This window comes from Rhinatrema bivittatum, chromosome 1 (assembly GCF_901001135.1).
Source record: "Rhinatrema bivittatum chromosome 1, aRhiBiv1.1, whole genome shotgun sequence".
Taxonomy (NCBI): Eukaryota; Metazoa; Chordata; class Amphibia; order Gymnophiona; family Rhinatrematidae; genus Rhinatrema; species Rhinatrema bivittatum.
In genome coordinates this window covers 742,658,305-742,676,069 of record NC_042615.1, presented here as the reverse complement: position 1 = coordinate 742,676,069, position 17,765 = coordinate 742,658,305, and the positions used below count along the sequence as shown (strand labels likewise).

Sequence of the window (17,765 nt, the reverse complement as noted above, 5' to 3'; positions counted from 1 at the left end):
TGATATTCCCCAAGGTTACACAGGATCAGATCCAGTAATTTACTTCATGATTTCTTGTCCCTTGCACAGATCACATGTTTAACAGTTAGTCTTCAGTCTCTTCTGATCAAAATATGCTAATGTTGATGACTTTCCCAATGACCAAGCAGAAGGAAAAAAAACATAGATATGACTGCAGTGTAGTTTAACCTAGAACATTCCTATTCAGTTATAAAGTGGTATAGTTTAGAGACTAAAATCTGGAACTTGTATTTGCAATCGTTACCACACAAAGCTCGCAGTAAGGTCATGAATGATTTGACAGCTGAGTAAAAGAATTGCACTGTGTTTATTCATTGCTATAAGAAATATCACTACCTCCTTCAAAGGATGGTCTAAATCAGTGTTTCCCAACTGGTGTGCCATGGCTGACCTACAGGTGTGCCGCGAGAAGGGCCGGGTATGAAAAGTTGAGCTGACAGCAGTCTTCATTGTTTCTTTCGTTCCTGCCTGCAGAATGTCCTCCTGCCAGCAGAGCAGTACCTATCTGCTCCTGATGCTTCCCTCTCTGTTAGCTCTTTCTTGCAGGACATGTTGGCCTTGTGCTGTTATCATTGCAGAGGCAAGCCGACAGAGGAGGAAGAAACAGCAGCAGGTTAGTGCTACTCAGACTTCTGCTGGTTCTGAGGAAGGAAGGGACAGGAAGAAACAACAGCTGAATGTGCCGGTCAAGGGGAAATATGAAGGTGCTACAGAGTGTCCGGGGGGAGAGGGAAGGGACGGTGATGATGCCAGAAGGTGGGAAAGAGGGAAGGTGATGATGACAATGGCTAGAGTGGCTAGGTAAAGGGACAAGGAAGGTGATACCAGGGGGTAGAGGGAAGGGAAGAAGGTTTTGATGCCATGGGAGAGGGAAGATTAAAATGATGATGGTGACAGAGGGGTGGAGGAGATGGGAGGGAGAAGAAAGGGAAAGTGGTGATGATTCCATGGGTAGAGGGAGACGTTGGTGATACTAGGGGATGGAGGGAGAGAAAAGGTAAGGGAAGAAGGTGATGATGCCAGGGGAGAGGAAGAGAAGGTGCAGCTGATGTCAAAAGGGAAGGGAAGAGAAAGTGATGATACCGGGCGGGGGGGGGTAGAGGATAAAGGTGGTGACAATGCCAGTGAATGGAGAGAGAAGGAAAGTGGTGCCAGGAGAAGGTGATGATGCCAGAAGGGTGGAGAGAGAGGAAAGGGAAGCTAGTGATGAAGCTAGGGGAGAGGAAAGATTAAGGTGATGATGGTGCCAGAGGGGTGGAGGGAGAAGGAAGGGAAAGTGGTGATATTGCCAGGGACTGGAGAAAGAAGGTGATATTGATGCCAGTGTGTGAAGGGAGAGAGTTTGGACAGAGGGAAGAAGGTGATATCAGGAAAGAGGGAAGAGGGAGTGGTGTTGATGATGATTATGATAATGTCAGGAGGGTGGAGGGAGAGAGAGAGAAAAGAAGGTGGTGATGATGCCATATGGGTGGAGGGAGAAGGAAAGTGGTGGTGGTGGTGATTCCAGAAGGGTAGAAGGATAGGGAAAGGGAAAGAAAAGTGGTAATGATGCCAGAAAGGTGGAGGGAGAGGGAGGACGATTATGCCATGGGAAAGGAAAAGAAGGTAATGATACCAGGGGAGTGGGGAAAAGGGAAGGGAAGATAAGGTGAAGATGATGCAAGGGTGAGGGAAGGAAGAAGGATGGGGTGGGTTGAAAGGAAAGGGAGAGGGATAATACCAGGGGGTAGAGGGAGAGGGAACATGATGATGCCAGAAGCGAGGTGAGAGGGAAGAGAAGACGATGTTGGTGATGGTATACCACAATGAAGTGAACACTGTACCGGGTGTGCCATGACACAAAAAAGGTTGGGAATCACTGGACTAAATTAGGGGTGAGTGAGGAATGGGGATGGGGGGATGAGTGAGGAACGTCATGTACTTGTTGAAATTATCGTACCACATCTATCTCCATTCGGCGATTGATAAGAACTCACCATTACTGAGTCTATGAATATTAACATGATAAAAATGAAATAAAAAGATTTAAAATAAAACTCAAAACTTAAAATCAGGAACTTCTGAATTCAGATGCTTGCTCTGCCAACAACTTTCTGCCTGATCTTGGACAATCCACTGTATCTTAGTTTACCCATTTGTAACTGGAAATTAATACTATTGTAATACTGTTCTTTTTCTACTTCAGAAATCACCATGTAGTGTCCTGAAAAAGCTGCTGCCCTATCCACACCTAATGTCGCTTTTTTCTTACCTCTAAAATTCTATAATTATATTGTACAATAGAATTCAATTTATGCAGAAGGGTGGAAATAAGACATTCAAGCCCCTATTCACACACCCCAAAACGTGCTATTAGGGCCTGATATTCAAAAACATTTACTCGCTTAAAACTGGGTTTTGCAATTCTAAATGCACTTTACTTGTATAAGAGGGCTTTTGGAAATTGCTACAATATATGCCATTGAATTGTCAATAGGTTTTACCTGCATTAAGTGCGCTTAACCCGGGTAAATGACTTTTGAAAATTGCTATGATAGTATGTTGCATTTACATGTGTAACTCATTTAAAAATTCACCTGTATTTAAAAATAATGGGACCTGTGATAAATTACACAAGTTGTGGCGTTGTTGGCTAATGCACCTTTGTGAATAGGGGCCTATGTGTCTCCAAAATGAAGTCATTGCCATCAGCATCATTATTATATATTCATTTTTAAAGCCAAGCTTAGGAATCTAAGGGTAAAAGTCTGGCTGCACTGTATTAGATTGTTTCATTTCAACCTTGATTAAGGAAGTGTGAAATTTAAAATTTTTGATTTACAAACAAGTCTGGGGATTTATTCACAAATTCAGAAAGAAGACAGTTTTCATTACATTGCATTGCTGTAATTTGTGGTAAAATTATGCACTGGGGAAAATCTGCATCTGCAGCAGATCTGACTGAAAACGATATTTTTACAAAGAAAAAAATGATCAAATTCGGCCTGATTTTAAAACGCGTGCACAAATACCAGGGGTTACGCGTGTGGCCAGGTGCTGAAGTGCCGGGCCTCTAGAAGGGGTGGGCCGGGGGGCGGGGGGGGGGGGGTCTGAGCTGGGTGGGGGTGGGTGGGGGGGCAGGGAGCGGGCCAGGACAGCGACATTAGGCCCTGACCTGGGGAAGCGTATGTCAGTAGCTGGCTGGCGCGCGTAACTTACTTCTGCTCCAAAAGAGCAGGTAAGTTAACAAACAAAAATAAAAATAGGGTAAATAGATAGGGGTTAGGGGTTGGGGAGGAGAGGAGTATTGGTAGGAAGGATAGGGTTAGGGAACTTCCCTCTCAGTCTGCTCCTTAATTGGAGCGGACTGGGAGGGAACTGGGAACGAAATTGCGTCACTGCGCATAGTAAAAAATACCCCCCCCGCATGTGTGAGTCTCAGGCCGACCACACATGCACTCGTGGATGTTAAAATCTGGCGCGCATGTGTGCGCAGATGTTGAATTTTATAACAAGTGCGGTGACGCACTCATGTTATAACATCCGCGTGTCCATGTATGCGTGCTGGGAACTGCACGTGCATGGACAAGCGCGCGCTCCTTTTAAAATCTACGCCTTAGTGTACTGCATGCTGCAGGGAATATACATAATTGCTGCAAAAGTGAAACAAATCTACCTGGTTCACTCCTTCACCAAAGTTATTCACGTAACTGCCCTCCCCCCCCATTTAACCTTGATCTTTTATGACAAACTATCTTCAGAGGGATAGCCACGTTAGTCTAGTGTAGCAAAAATGACAAGAGCAGGGTGGTACCTTATAGCTTAATAGCCTCATCAACATGAATTTACATGTGATGTAGCGTCGCGGGGGGTTGGCTGCGCGTTTTGGAAGCACTAAGCCTCTTATAGCATAAGGGGTTGTGGACGCGCATCCGAAAAGCACGTCCAACCACGGGTTAACCAGTGCGCTTGGCTGAGTGCACTGCATTGCATCGGACTGTAAAAGAATAAAAAGGCTTGGACGTGGCAGATTTGTTTTCTGAATTCTGGCTGCAAGCTAGCAAAAAATCTCACCGGACTCTCACTTCCAAGGCAGAAGTTATTTAAAAGTTTGTATGCTCATGAAAGCCAGTTCAAGTCTGTGAGCTCCTCATCTGTTAAAATAGTATCCAGTGAACTGGCCTTGGGCAGACACCTACCAGTGTTAAAAGAAGAGAAGGGCACGAAATGAACACAATACACATCGCAGAGCTGAACGCCAATGGCACTGAACTCTTCCCCTAGCACCATTAAGAAGACCACATTTTGCCTGCTCCCATATCCTGCAAGTCTTCACAGTTCATTTTTTTGCGTTATCCGCATCCCTGTTTGCTGTCTTCATTCTCCCAACCTGGCCCTGCACTCTACCTCCAGAATCTGATTTCCGCTTAAACTGGGTCTTCTGCCTGCTGCTGATATCCTGCTCCTCCTGGGCCTGCAGGCCCCTTTTAAGAGCTTCCTTCTCCACACGGTGCTATCATCTTCCCACTGCTGCTGCTGCCTCTTCCTTTTTCCTCTGGCACCCCGCCCCCAGCTCTGTTCTCCTATCCTTCTCTCTCCTTTTGGGTGGTGACATAGCTGCACTGAGAGGTTTCTGGCTGCTACAGGAGCTTATGGCGGAGCAGAAGAGGGAGGAAGTGCAGGAGCAGCTTGCCTGAGGTCATCAAGGATGGCCCGAGATAATGTACTAAAGTACCTGACACTGGGACTTCATTAATGATGCCGGGCCATTGTGTTGGCATGCCAGATACCATGGAGGGCACTGCGAGGTAGGTGGGTCACAAAAAAGGGGGAGATGGGCCGGTTCTGGCCCTCGGGCCATAGTTTGCCTACCCCTGGTTTACACGCATACAGTAATGTTTCCCTCTGAAGACTTGTATAGAGGTTTCAACTAACAATTAGATAACTACAAAAGAAGGGACTACTGTTCTAATCACACAAAAGGAATATGAACTAAATCCTAATAAAAGTGTGTACAAACTATCATCATTCCTTAGAGCACTGCAAAGACAATGAACTTAAAAACTGTGGCATTTCTAAATGCTGAGCTACAATAAAGGTTAATACACAAGGACCTCTGAATATATGGAGAATGGACATGTGGATAATGAATTATGCAACAGACTCATTGTGTTAGTAATTTGCTGTGCTCTGTTGCTTCCAAGGCAGTCTACCAACAAGGGGGAAAAACCCTTCTATAATGCAAAAAAATTGTCCTTGGAAATGACACATCTTAAAGATCCATTTTCTAAGGGGGAGATATAAAATATGGGTCAGTGTTTAAGTGACAATTAAACCATGAGCTCATTTCATTTTCACTAATTTGTAAAAGAATATTCAGCATAATTATCTATATAAACACTAAGAGCAAAATGAAGCCCATTCCAACAGATGAGAGTCCCGAAGACTGATATGTGATAATAAAAAAAGAAGTATTTTGTTAATGCAAATGAAATAGAGTAAGTAATCACCTAGAGTGAGGAGAGACAGAAGGAAGATACATCTAGTTTATTAGGGAACTTAAAGCCTGAATATTTTGCTTTTACAGAGACGGAGTACAAATGCACAGTAATCTACATACAGAACCAAATTTCAAAAAACCCTAAAATGGATAACGTATCTGGCTAATGTTAACCAGATAAGTTATCCAGGTAAGATACTTCTGGTCACAACACCACAGGGGCTCAAATGGGGCTCTCATCAAGTGGCCAAGACCACATTGAGGTCCCCAGCATAGCACCAACCCTGCAGCCAGCAGGTGTCCCCCTTCAGTCTCGTCTTATAGCAAAAAGTACATGCAAAAAATAAAATAAGAAAACGTAAACAAACCCAATTCCGTGGGGTGGCGGGCGGGTTTCGTGAGGACTAACATCCTGCTGTCCTGTGAGAACACCTGTTACAGGTAAGCAACTCTGCTTTCTCACAGGACAAGCAGGATGGTAGTCCTAACATGTGGCATACCGAGCTGAGGATGCCCGAGCAAAGCACCAAATGTACCCAAAGATATGCAACAGGCACAAGAACTGGGGTGGAATTTGGTAAAGGGCATCCTGAACCCTACCGGGTTGGCGGAAGGATGTTGGTATCTCAGTTCGCAAATAAGTTGCGTAGCACAGACTGGCCAAAGATGGAATCTTGTCTGCCAGCTTTGTCTAAACAATAATGGGCTGTGAAGGTGTGGCAAGAACTCCAAGTAGCAACCTTACAGATGTCAGCAAGCGGCACCAAGCGTAGGTGCGCTGCTGATGTTGCCATGGCCCTGACAGAGTGTGCTTTAACACGGTCTTGAAGCGGAATGCCTGCCTGTTGGTAACAAAAGGAAATACAGTCCGCTAACCAGGAGGAGAGAGTCTGCTTACCCACAGGTTTGCCCAATTTGATGGGAAGGAAACAAATAATTGAGTGCATTTCCTGTGGGCAGCTGTATGGTCTAGATAAAATGCTAGAGCAAGTTTACAATCCAGGGTATGCAGAGCCCGTTCTCCTGGGTTTGAGTGGGGCCTGGGAAAGAAGGTGGGTAATATAATGGATTGATTGATATGAAACTCCGATACTACCTTAGGCAAAAACTTAGGGTGAGTGCGGAGTACTACCCTATCATGCAGAAGTTTAGTGTAAGGCGGGTAGGTGACTAAGGCCTGTAACTCACTAACTCTGCGAGCAGATGTGATCGCCAAAAGAAAAATCACCTTCCAGGTGAGATGGCGGAGATCACAGGATTGGAGAGGCTCAAACGGCGGTTTCATGAGCCGCCCCAAAACCAAGTAGAAGTCCCAGGAAGGGGCTGGAGGGCGCAGTAGAGATTTAAGGTGGAGCAAGCCCTTCAAAAAGCATGTTACGAGGGGTTGTACTGAAATAGGTACATCCCCGACACCTTTATAGAAGGCGGCTACCGCACTGACATGTACCCTTATAGAAGAAGTTTGGAGACCTGACTCTGACATGTGCCACAGGTAGTCCAGAATCTTCAGTGTGGAACAAGTGAAGGGATCGATGGACATGGAAGAACACCATACCGCAAACCTTTTCTATTTGTAACGATAAGACTGCCTTGTGGAAGGCTTTCGTGAAGCTACTAGGACATGGGAAACCGGCTCTGAAAGGTTAAGAGGTTGAAGTATTACATTTTAAGTCCAACCTCTTTTTTAACACCTTTGAACATCCAGGCAGTCAGGGAGAGGGCCTGGAGGTTGGGGTGACGAAGGCAGCCGTTGTTCTGAGTGATCAGAAGCGGGTCCTTCCCCAGAGGAATGTGCCAGTGCACTGATAGGTCGTGGAGAATTGGAAACAAGACCTGGCGTGGCCAATGAGGGGCTATGAGACTCATTAGTCCCTTGTCCCTTTGCAATTTCACGAGAGTCTTTGAAATGAGTGGAAGTGGAGGGTACGCATAAAGGAGACCGTTGGCCCACGAGAGGGAGAACGCGTCTCTTGGCTGAAAGTGTTGGCTACAAGCGAGAGAGAAGAAGTTCCCTACTTTGCGGTTGTGAATTGACGCAAAGAGGTCTATGTGAGGATAACCCCAACGTTGGAATATTGAGTCCGCTACAGTGGGGTTGAGGGACCACTCGTGCGATTGAAAAGTGCGACTCAGCTTGTCTGCCAACACATTGTCCACTCCCGGCAAGTAGGTGGCCCTGAGATACATCGAGTGGGAAAGGGCTTCCGCCCATATCTGTGCAGCTTCCTGACACAGGAGGTAGGAGCCCGTTCCCCCTTGCTTGTTGATGTACCACATGGCCACCTGGTTGTCTGTTTGAATCAGGATGACCTGATTGGAAAGGTGATCCTGAAAAGCCCTGAGAGCATATCTGATTGCAAGAAGCTCCAGGAAGTTTATTTGGTGTTTGGCTTCCTCTGGAGACCAAATGCCCCGAGATTGCATGTTTGTACCAGTGCACCCCAGCCGAGGTTGGAGGCATCTGTTGTCAAGGTTATTTGAGGTTCTGGAACCTGAAATGGAAGACCTTGAGCAGATTGGATTGGTTTATCCACCAAGCCAGAGATAAGCGGAGCTGGTTGGTGATGTGGACAATGGTGGACATTGGCTGAGAAGACTGAATCCACTGCGATCTTAGAGTCCACTGCAGTACTCTCATGGCCAGGCGGGTCATGGGAATGACATGCACCGAGGAGGCCATATGACTCAGGAAGATCAGAAAGTGACGTGCAGTTGAGTGTTGTCGAGACTGCAGTCGACGGGCCAGAGAGGCAAGAGTGAAAGCTCGATCCTGAGGTAGGAAGGCTTTCGCCTTTAGAGTGTCCAAGTCGGCCCCTATGAACGACAGGGTTTGAGAGGGAGCTAGCCTGGATTTTGGATAGTTTATGAGAAACACTAGGGAGATCAGGGTATGGCACGTGAGACACAGAGAAGCCAGTGCAGCTTGCTGAGTAGGAGCCCTGATCAACCAATCGTCGAGATAGGGATAGACTTGGACACTTTGCTTCCTGAGAAAGGCAGCTACCACTATGAGACACTTGGTGAAGACTCATAGGGCAGATGCTAGGCTGAATGGTAACACTCGATACTGGAAGTGTTTTGGGCCTACTAGGAACCGCAGGAATCTGTGATGTGACGAAGTAATGGAAATGTGTGTGTAGGCGTCCTGGAGGTCTAGAGAGCAGAGCCAGTCTTCCCTTTGGAGAAGGGGAAGAAGAGAACCCAAGGTTATCATCTTGAACTTTTCTCTTTGAAGGTATTTGTTTAAGGTGCGAAGGTCCAATATTGGGCGAACCCCACCTGACTTTTTTGGTATCAGGAAATACCGGGAATAGAAATCCTGCCCCTGTTGGGAGAGGGGCACTGGTTCTATTGCTCGGGACTGGAGGAGGAGGGAGACCTCCTGCTCTAGGAGTGGTGAGTGGTTGGATGTTCCCCACGTCAGCCGAGGTGGGGAATCCAGTGGAACAGAGAGAAAGTTGAGGTGGTAACCTTGGGTTATTACAGCGAGTACCCATTGATCTGTGGTGATTGTGTGCCATGGTTTGGAGAAGTGGCACAACTGGCCTCCGACGGGAATAGTCGGAAGTGGAAGCTGGGTACTGTTCTCTAGGAAGGAGTCAAAAGCCAGACGCTGAACCTGGCTGGGAGGCTGGCTGTGACTTCTGTACTCGAGTTTGCTTGGATTGGCCTTTGTGGTATGGCTTAGAAGCTCGAGCCCTGGACGCCGGGGGATAGAAACTCCTTTGCCAGTAGAATTGCCTCTTGGATTCTCTTCTAAAAGAACATTTGGAAGAGGAAGAGAGATCAGAAGGCAGTAAGGAGAGCTGGAGCAGAGTCTCTTGGTGGTCCTTGAGCTGCGCCACTGCTTCTTGAATCTTTTCTCCGAAAAGATTATCCCCAGCACAGGGCAAGTCAGCTAACCTGTCCTGTACTTCTGGTCTGAGGTCTGAAGACTTTAGCCAGGCCCATCTCCTCGCACTAATTCCTGGAGGTGGTGTTGAAGATGTCATATGCCGAACGCACTTCATGTTTGGCAGCATCTATTTATTTATTTATTTATAACTTTTTCTATACCGAAGTTCAGGTAACAGAGTTACTTATCACTCCGGTTTACATTGCAACAGATATAAATATTAAACAATGACAACAAGTGTCTTACAGAGAACAGGAAGAGACAACTTGGATAACAAAGCTGGGAACAAGAACATCTAGACCCTTTTGTGCTAGGGCATGAAGTTGGTCCTGGAATTGCAGAGGTAAGGCTTCAGCAAATTCTTGAATCTTCGTAAACAGGGCCCTATTGTACTGGGTCATGTATAATTGATAGGAAGCAATGTGAGAGATGAGCATTGACTCATGAAATACTCGTCTTCCAAACGTATCCAGAAATTTCTGTTCCTTTCCTGGGGGAATGGAAGAGTGGGGTTTGGCGCATCGTGCCCTCTTCTGGGCTGACTCCACAACTACTGAATGATGATCTAGTTGAGCTCTCTGGAAGTCAGGGGCTGGCTGAACTAGATAGGTGGCATCTGCTTTACGGTTAACAGGTGCTACAGAGCCAGGGCATTCCCAATTTGTCTTTAAAAGGTCCAAAAGGATGTCATGAATAGGGATAGACATGATTTCCTTAGGAGCATCGAGAAACTGGAGAAGTTGTAACAACTGATGCCTAGAGTCCTCTTCAGTCTGAAGCTGGAATGGAACTGTTTCAGACATTGCCTTAACAAAATTGATAAAGGACAAGTCCTCTGGAGGAGAACACTTCCTTTCATCAGGAGGAGAGGGCTGTGAAGGCAGATCATCTGAATCCTGGGACGAATCATTGGTCCAGGGATTGTATGGCTCATCATCAGCTCCCATATGTTCATCAGAAGGGAGTAACAGTGTTATTCCGGAAGGTCCGGGCCTAGGCATCGATGGCTTTGAAAGTGGGATCGAAGGCATCGATTGAGGCATCGATGGCATCAAGGGAAGTACCGGAGGTATCGAATGAGTCAACGATGGAATCGGTGACATCGATGGATGTGTCGGTGGTAGCACTCCGGAGGGCGGAATGGAGATCGGTGATTCTTCTTCTTCTTCCGATGACAAGGGTATCGGTGAGGAAGGAATCGGGGCCATCGGTTCTCTCGGATGCACTGGTGGAAGGGCACAGATTAACTTGTACATTCTTACCAATAGCGGTGCAAGCGCCAGGGTATCGGATCGGTGGCCGGCTCGGGAACCGGCATCGATGGAGGATTGAACTCCTGGAGTGCTTTTCCGATAGCCTCTTGGATCATCCGATCCAATTCCTTATGGAAACCTAGGGCATGGATACCCGGTTCCGGAGTAGAAGGCAGCACTGGCGTAGCCAGAGGGTCCATCGGTGAAGGTGGAATCGCGGATCCTGGCACCTATCCACGTGGGGAATCCCTTGGTGTCCCAGAGACAGAAGAGGATGGGGCCTTTTCTGTTCGAGACTTCTTTGTCGGTGGCTCAGACAACGTTGATGCCGAGGGCTTGCCTGTATCGGTGGCCTGAGCTTTACAGTGGCGGTGTCGATGTTTTTCTCGATGATCCCCTCAGTCTTTATCCTGAGGAGGAACAGAGGGGGTCGACACCCACAGAGTCGTCAAAGCCGGTTGGGCAGCGGTGGTTTCCCGGTGCTGGCGCGAAGTAGATAGTACTGGTTCAGACGACATCGAACCTATCGATGGTGTCAGGGTTTTTGGCCAAAAGAGAAGTCCCATCTTCTCCAGCCTAGACTTGCGACCCTTTGGTGTCATTTGGGCACATTTGGTGCAAGTAAGGACATCATGGTTGTACCCCAAACACATCACACAGACCGTGTGAGGGTCAGTGATGGACATCGGTCGAGTGCAGTCAGGGCACCGACGGAAACCCGACGCCATGGCCTCGACAAAATTTAGCCGCGGTGTGGTCGATGGTCGGTAGGCCGCGAGAGAAAAACTCGACGGGAATCAATATCGATAAGGGAACCCCTAAGGGGTACAATTTTTTTGAAATTTTTGAAGAAGTTCTGTGAGGAAAAATTCCTGTCAGGAATCTCTGAAGACCTCCTTAACCTGTGTGACTACTGCTGTGCGGAAAAAAGAAGACTGAAGGGAGACCCTTGCTGGCTGCAGGGTTGGTGCTATGCTGGGCATGCCCAGTAGGTGCCAGTCAAAGTTCTAGAAACTTTGACAAAAGTGTTCCGTGATTGGGCTCCATCCTGATGATGTCACCCATATGTGAGGACTACCATCCTGCTTGTCCTGTGAGAAAGCATTTGACAAAGTTCCTCATGAGAGGCTTCTAGGAAAAGTAAAAAGTCATGGGATAGGTGGTAGTGTCCTTTTGTGGATTACAAACTGGTTAAAAGACAGGAAACAGAGAGTAGAATTAAATGGACAATTTTCTCAGTGGAGGGGGGTGGGCAGTGGAGTGCCTCAGGGATCTGTACTGGGACCCATGCTTTTCAATGTATTTATAAATGATCAGGAAAGGAATACAAGTGAGGTAATCAAATTTGCAGATGATACAAAATTGTTCAGAGTAGTTAAATCACAAGCAGATTGTGATAAATTGCAGGAAGACCTTGTGAGACTGAAAAATTGGGCATCCAAATGACAGATGAAATTTAATATGGATAAGTGCAAGGTGATGCATATAGGGAAAAATAACCCATGCTATAGAGAAAAAAATGTGTGAAGTTTGCTGGGCAGACTGGATGGGCCATTTGGTCTTCTTCTGCCGTCATTTCTATGTTTCTATGTTTCTATAGTTACACAATGTTAGGTTCCATATTAGGAGCTACTACCCCGGAAAGAGATCAAGGCATCTTAGTGGATAATACATTGAATCTCTTTTAAACTCCACTATGCTAGTCATCTTTACAACAGGTAACTTATAAAACATGAAGAAAAATACATAATCATGCAAATACTCACAGCAAAATTGGAGCCTGTGCTTTTCTTGATGTCATCAACAGTTAATCCTTCTGAAATTTCAATCAAGGTGAGCCCTTTTTTCTTGTCCACATCAAACACAGCCTGTTACAATGAACAACACCTGGTAATTTCTTATTTGAAAACCAATACACATTTTGTATCTGTACAGGTATATAAAATCATTACCAGAACTAAAATTGTTCTGAACTACTTAGTGGGAAAAAAGTGAAGGTGACCTTTCTTGTTGCTCAACCCTGCAAAACAAAGTAACTATCAATGTTTGAATGAAAAAAAGAAGTATGTGATAAAAGCACTACCTAATTCTACTTAATTAACATTTAACATTCTAAATCAATTTACCTAAGCCTCAAAAACTACACATCAGTCAGTATTGCGGCACCTTAAAGCAGCAGGTAGCTCTTAGCACCTTCACTTTCTATCACTGAAGGAACCCTGACTTCAGTGATTAGCATGCAGGATTATACTGACCAAACAAAGTTGACAACAGTCCACAAAAGCGTACTATTCCCTGAAGAAGGAGATTAACCACTCCGAAACATTACAATGTAGGACCATGATCTACTACTAAGAGGCTCGCCAATACAGTGGACTTACTGCAGATAAGTGTGGAGATAGCTTGTAGTAACAAGCATCTGTATGAAATAGCTATAATCATAAGCATTCATAAACCACGCACAGAGTGACTGATGATTACAAAGTCCCTGTGCAAGTTAGGGCAGATCTGGTTTGGAAAGCCTTAAGCACTATATGATGGTCTCTCTATAAAAACCAGCCCTCGTTTATCACTGTAGCAAGATTTTTATATATTGGATATGCATATAAAAAACCATGAGCTGCACAAGTTCGGACTTAACTGGATAAGTAGCAACATTTATCTTTCTAGATTCCAATTTATTCAGCTAAGTAGCAGCAAAGCCGCTACTTATCTGGGTAAGTCTGAAAAATGTTGCTTGTCTATCTAAGTAGAGCCTTTCAGACTTATCCGGTTTGATAGCGGAGTAAGTCTTAAATCGCTACTTATCTGGTTAAATCAGAAACCCGATTAAGTAGCGTTTTTAGACTTATCTGGATAAGTAGCATTTTAAGACTTATCTGGCTACCTTACATATCTGGAGAAGTCTGAAAAGCGTTACTTGGATGGACAGATAACACTTTTCAGATTTCTCCATTTAAGTAGTGCTTCTATTTATCTGGATAAATTTGAATTTGTCCATCTAAGTTTCAGTAAAGGTGCTACTTAGCCAGATAAGTCAGAATTTAGCAAGATAAGTGTGTGCAAATGAAACTTATTTTTACTTAAAATTTTTAAGGGATATGCGAATAGATCTTACATTTATTTTATTTATTTATTTATTTATTTACGGTTTTTATATACCGGCATTCATGATACAATCACATCATGCTGGTTTACAGTTACACAGGGAGGTGCATGATAAACTAAAAACTTGAACTTGTGTGAAGAAAGAATGCAGTTACAATGAACAGGGATGGTCAAACTAGGAGAAGAGAGAAATACAAGAGGAAAAATTACATGCATTATTTAGACACATCTATCCACCATAAGTCGGCTTTTACCTACTTAAGTCGGGGGATTTACTAACATGTGTGCAGCAAAGAAGCAACCAGTTTTACCAATTAGTTTACCAGCTCATGAAGACCCTCCTACCTCTTTAGCCTGAAATCCTCTTACCCAGTCATTTTTTTTTTTTTTAACATTTAAGATGTTAATGATCACTTTTTATTATTATTATTAAAATTTTATATACCACTTGTAAAGCATGTTAACCAAGCTGGGATACATTAAAAACAAAAGAGGATAAAAGATAAAACAGACAAGGGGAATATAATAAAACTAAATTAAAATCACAATCCATCAAAAAACAGTTCTTAATACAATTACCTAAAACAAACCAAAACAGAAATAATATATACATCGATGATAAAAAAAAAAAAAAAAGTAATTGACAGGAAGATGTTATTATCCACCAAAGTCAGAGGTGTGGTCAGATTTTTTTTTTTTCTCTTTTACTTTTTCATATTCTGGGAGTCTAGTAAGATATCTATCCGTAACCCATGAATGGAAAATTGGAGTACCAGTGGGTCAAAATCTATTTCAAACAGTATGGCTGGCAGTTAAAGATAATTTAGATTATAGGTATATCGATCAAATAGCTGACTCATTTGATGCTGCCTTATGTACTATTACCAATAAGGCTGCTCCTGTTTTAAATAAGATCTCTCAATGAGTCCATGCCAGGGTACATTGGTTTGATAAGACCTTGGTTCTTAGTAAAAGGATAAAGAGAAAACTAGAAAGGAAATTGAGGCAAACCAGGAACAATTCTAAGCACTTATTTGATAAAGCAAGATATCTTGCTGGATTTTGAAGTCTTTGAATTGGCCACATTATTGGTTTAATTCAGTTAAGAGAATTATTGATGGTTCAGAATGTACAGTTCACCCTGTAACATTTTCTTCAGATGATTTTGCATCCATTTTAATGAGCAAAGCTGAGTCTTTGGCATCACATTTCAACAGCGATACTGAGTCTTTTGAAGAGTTGGGTAATACCAAATTAGAAAAATATATGTCCCAGCTTAAAAATTCTGTCTGCATTCTGGATCCAGGTCCCTTTTCCGTACTGTATTTGCTTAGGGAGGATTTCCTAGACATTCTGAATTCGTTATCCGAGGGTCATGTTCCCTCTATATTGAAAAGGGCAGGGAAATGTAGATAAAGAATCTCCCGCCAGTTATCGCCCTATATCTAATTTGAGTATATTAAGCAAAATCCTAGAAAAGGTAGTTTACAGACCATTTGCCAATGTTTTGAAAGATTATATTATACTTCATCTGTACCAATGCGGGTTTAGACAGAAACACACCACCTAAACTCTGTTGGTCTCTATTATGAATTATTTACTGAGTGAATTTGATCAAGGAAGGGCTGTAATTGGTATATATTTAGATGTGTCCTCTGCCTTTGATACTGACTCCCATCATATTTTGTTAGAGCGTTTAAAGGGACTGAGAGTGGGGTTGTAGTATTCAAATGGTTTGAATCATATTGTCATTTGCATGAACAAGTTTTGCTTAATGGTTGTTCTTTTACTTGGTTTACAGTTCCTACTGGGGTTCCCCAGTGATTAGTTTTGTCGGCAGCCTTATATAATGTAAATAAGCTCCCACTGTGTTCTGTGACAGATCAACATTATAGAATGTTTAGAATGTTCACAGACGATATACAGTTGTATTCTTCTGTAAAAGTTTCACTACAAGCAACTTTAAATCTGGTTGTTGAAGACCTTTAGGTCATTAATACCTGGATGTGCAAAAATCATCTTAAGTTAAAATGTCAACAAATCAGAACTTATTTCTCTTGAGACCAACACTACTAGCAAAATCAGAATGTTGACTCTTATAAGATCTTCGGAAATAACACATTTTATAAACTTATACAGAATCTAGGTTTTCTTTTTGACTCTCAACTGTCATTTTGGCTCCAAATCCAACAAGTTTTACAAGTGGGTTTTTATAAATTGCATTTACTTCGGCTGTTACGATTTGTTTAAGACAAAGCTGATTTTTGGATTATCATACAATCTTTTGGTATTACTGTTAATGATTATTGTTGGGTTGGGTTGGGTTTCCGGCCTCTAAATTCATCCTCTCCAGCTATTGCAGAGTTCTGCTGCCCGTTTGATTTCTGGGGCCTCTAGATGGGACCATGTGTCCCCACTATTAATTAATCTTCACTGGTTGCCCATTAATAAATACATTGAGCTCAAAATGTTGATGTTAGTTTTTAAGGTTTTTAAGGCTAAGAGTCAGTCATTTTTAAAAGCACTTTTAAATATATTTGCCTATACAGAACTTGCAATCCCAATGTAAATTGTTACTGCAGGTACTCACTATAAAACAAGCACGATTAATGGAAACCCGTAAATGAACTATATTTGTTATTGGACCTTTGCTGTGCATTGCCCTTCCAGATTCACTGAGAAATATTGATAACGTTTTAACATTTCATAAGCAACTTAAGGCTCTCTTACTTCTGCAAACTTAATTATATCCGAAGATGTGGTGTTGGATAATTTATTACAGAAGTTAAGATTGTTTGAATTTATATTTGATATATTATTTTTTAATGTATTTGATGTTGTTGTAATCTGCCCAACATAGGTTTCTATTTCAGGCGGAATAGAAATGATTTTAAATAAATAAATAATACATATTACCTGTTTACAGAAAATTGAGCAGGTGTAAATATACATGAGTAAGGTGCCAAATTTACATGGGCATATTGCTTATAAAATAGCAACTTATGCAAATAAATATTGGCCCCTTCCCAGAACACCCCAACCCTGTGCAAATTTACTCGCAGGCCCTGATTTACAGGTGTATGTTGAAGTTTCTAAAGTAACATATACTGGCGTATATTCTATTTTACCCACGGAAGTATTATTTTTTATGTACGCAACTTTTGAAAATGCAACTTGAATTATTGATTACAATCTCTGATAATGGAAAATAGTACTTAATAACAAATAGGGAAAACATGCAGAGTCATAGCTTTGGGAATGTTTCTAACAGATTTGTAGAAAGGATGGTGTGTGTGTATGGAAAGGAGGGGGAACTGTGATGGAGGTGTATTTGTAGAAATGGTATGTGTGGGTATTTGTGAGGGGTATAGGTGGGGTGTGTGAGGGATGTGTATGGGTATATGTGTGTTTATGAATGGGTGGAGAGTAGGCATGCATATAGGTGTATGTGTTTGCTTAGTGGATGTGTGGGACTGTGGATCTGTGTGAAAGGTGTGGGCGTAGAAGTTTGTCTAGGTGTGTGTATGTGGGGCATGGATTTGTGGTTGATGTGTAGGAATGTGTGGGTGTGGATGTGTGAGAGTGAGTAGGTGACAAGTGAATGAAGATTTGTGTGTGTGTTATATATATATATATATATATATATATATATATATATATATATATATAAATAAAAGGTGGCATGTGTGGGGACATGTGTAGGATATGTTTATGGGTTTGTGTGAAGTGAATGGATGGGTGTGTGGATTGTCTGTGTGTGCAAAAGACTTTGGAAGTGTGGGTGGGAGATGGTCTTTAAAGCACCTTTTGAGGTCAACCATAGCCGGTTGCTTAAGTTATTTTTCCCTGTGCCAAACTGCTGGAAGGGTGAAGGGGGGTGCTTTTGGAATGGAGTGGTAGTCAACATTTTACATCTGTAACAGCTTCCCATAAAAAGCTATGGGAATTATTTTTTAAGGCTTGACTCTCTGAAAATACCAACCCTATGCTTCTGGCTTTCAAACTCATA

The 17,765-nt window shown here is 43.2% G+C and overlaps 1 protein-coding gene across 1 annotated transcript in view; it reads right to left on the bottom strand.

The window, feature by feature from the left end:
* Nucleotides 1-17,765, bottom strand: part of OXCT1 (3-oxoacid CoA-transferase 1) — a 570,108-nt gene that overhangs the window by 36,294 nt on the left and 516,049 nt on the right. Inside the window, exon 16 of the mRNA XM_029578060.1 lies at nucleotides 12,415-12,516. Coding sequence (XP_029433920.1) covers nucleotides 12,415-12,516 — 102 coding nt within the window. The remainder of the gene's footprint in view (nucleotides 1-12,414; nucleotides 12,517-17,765) is intronic.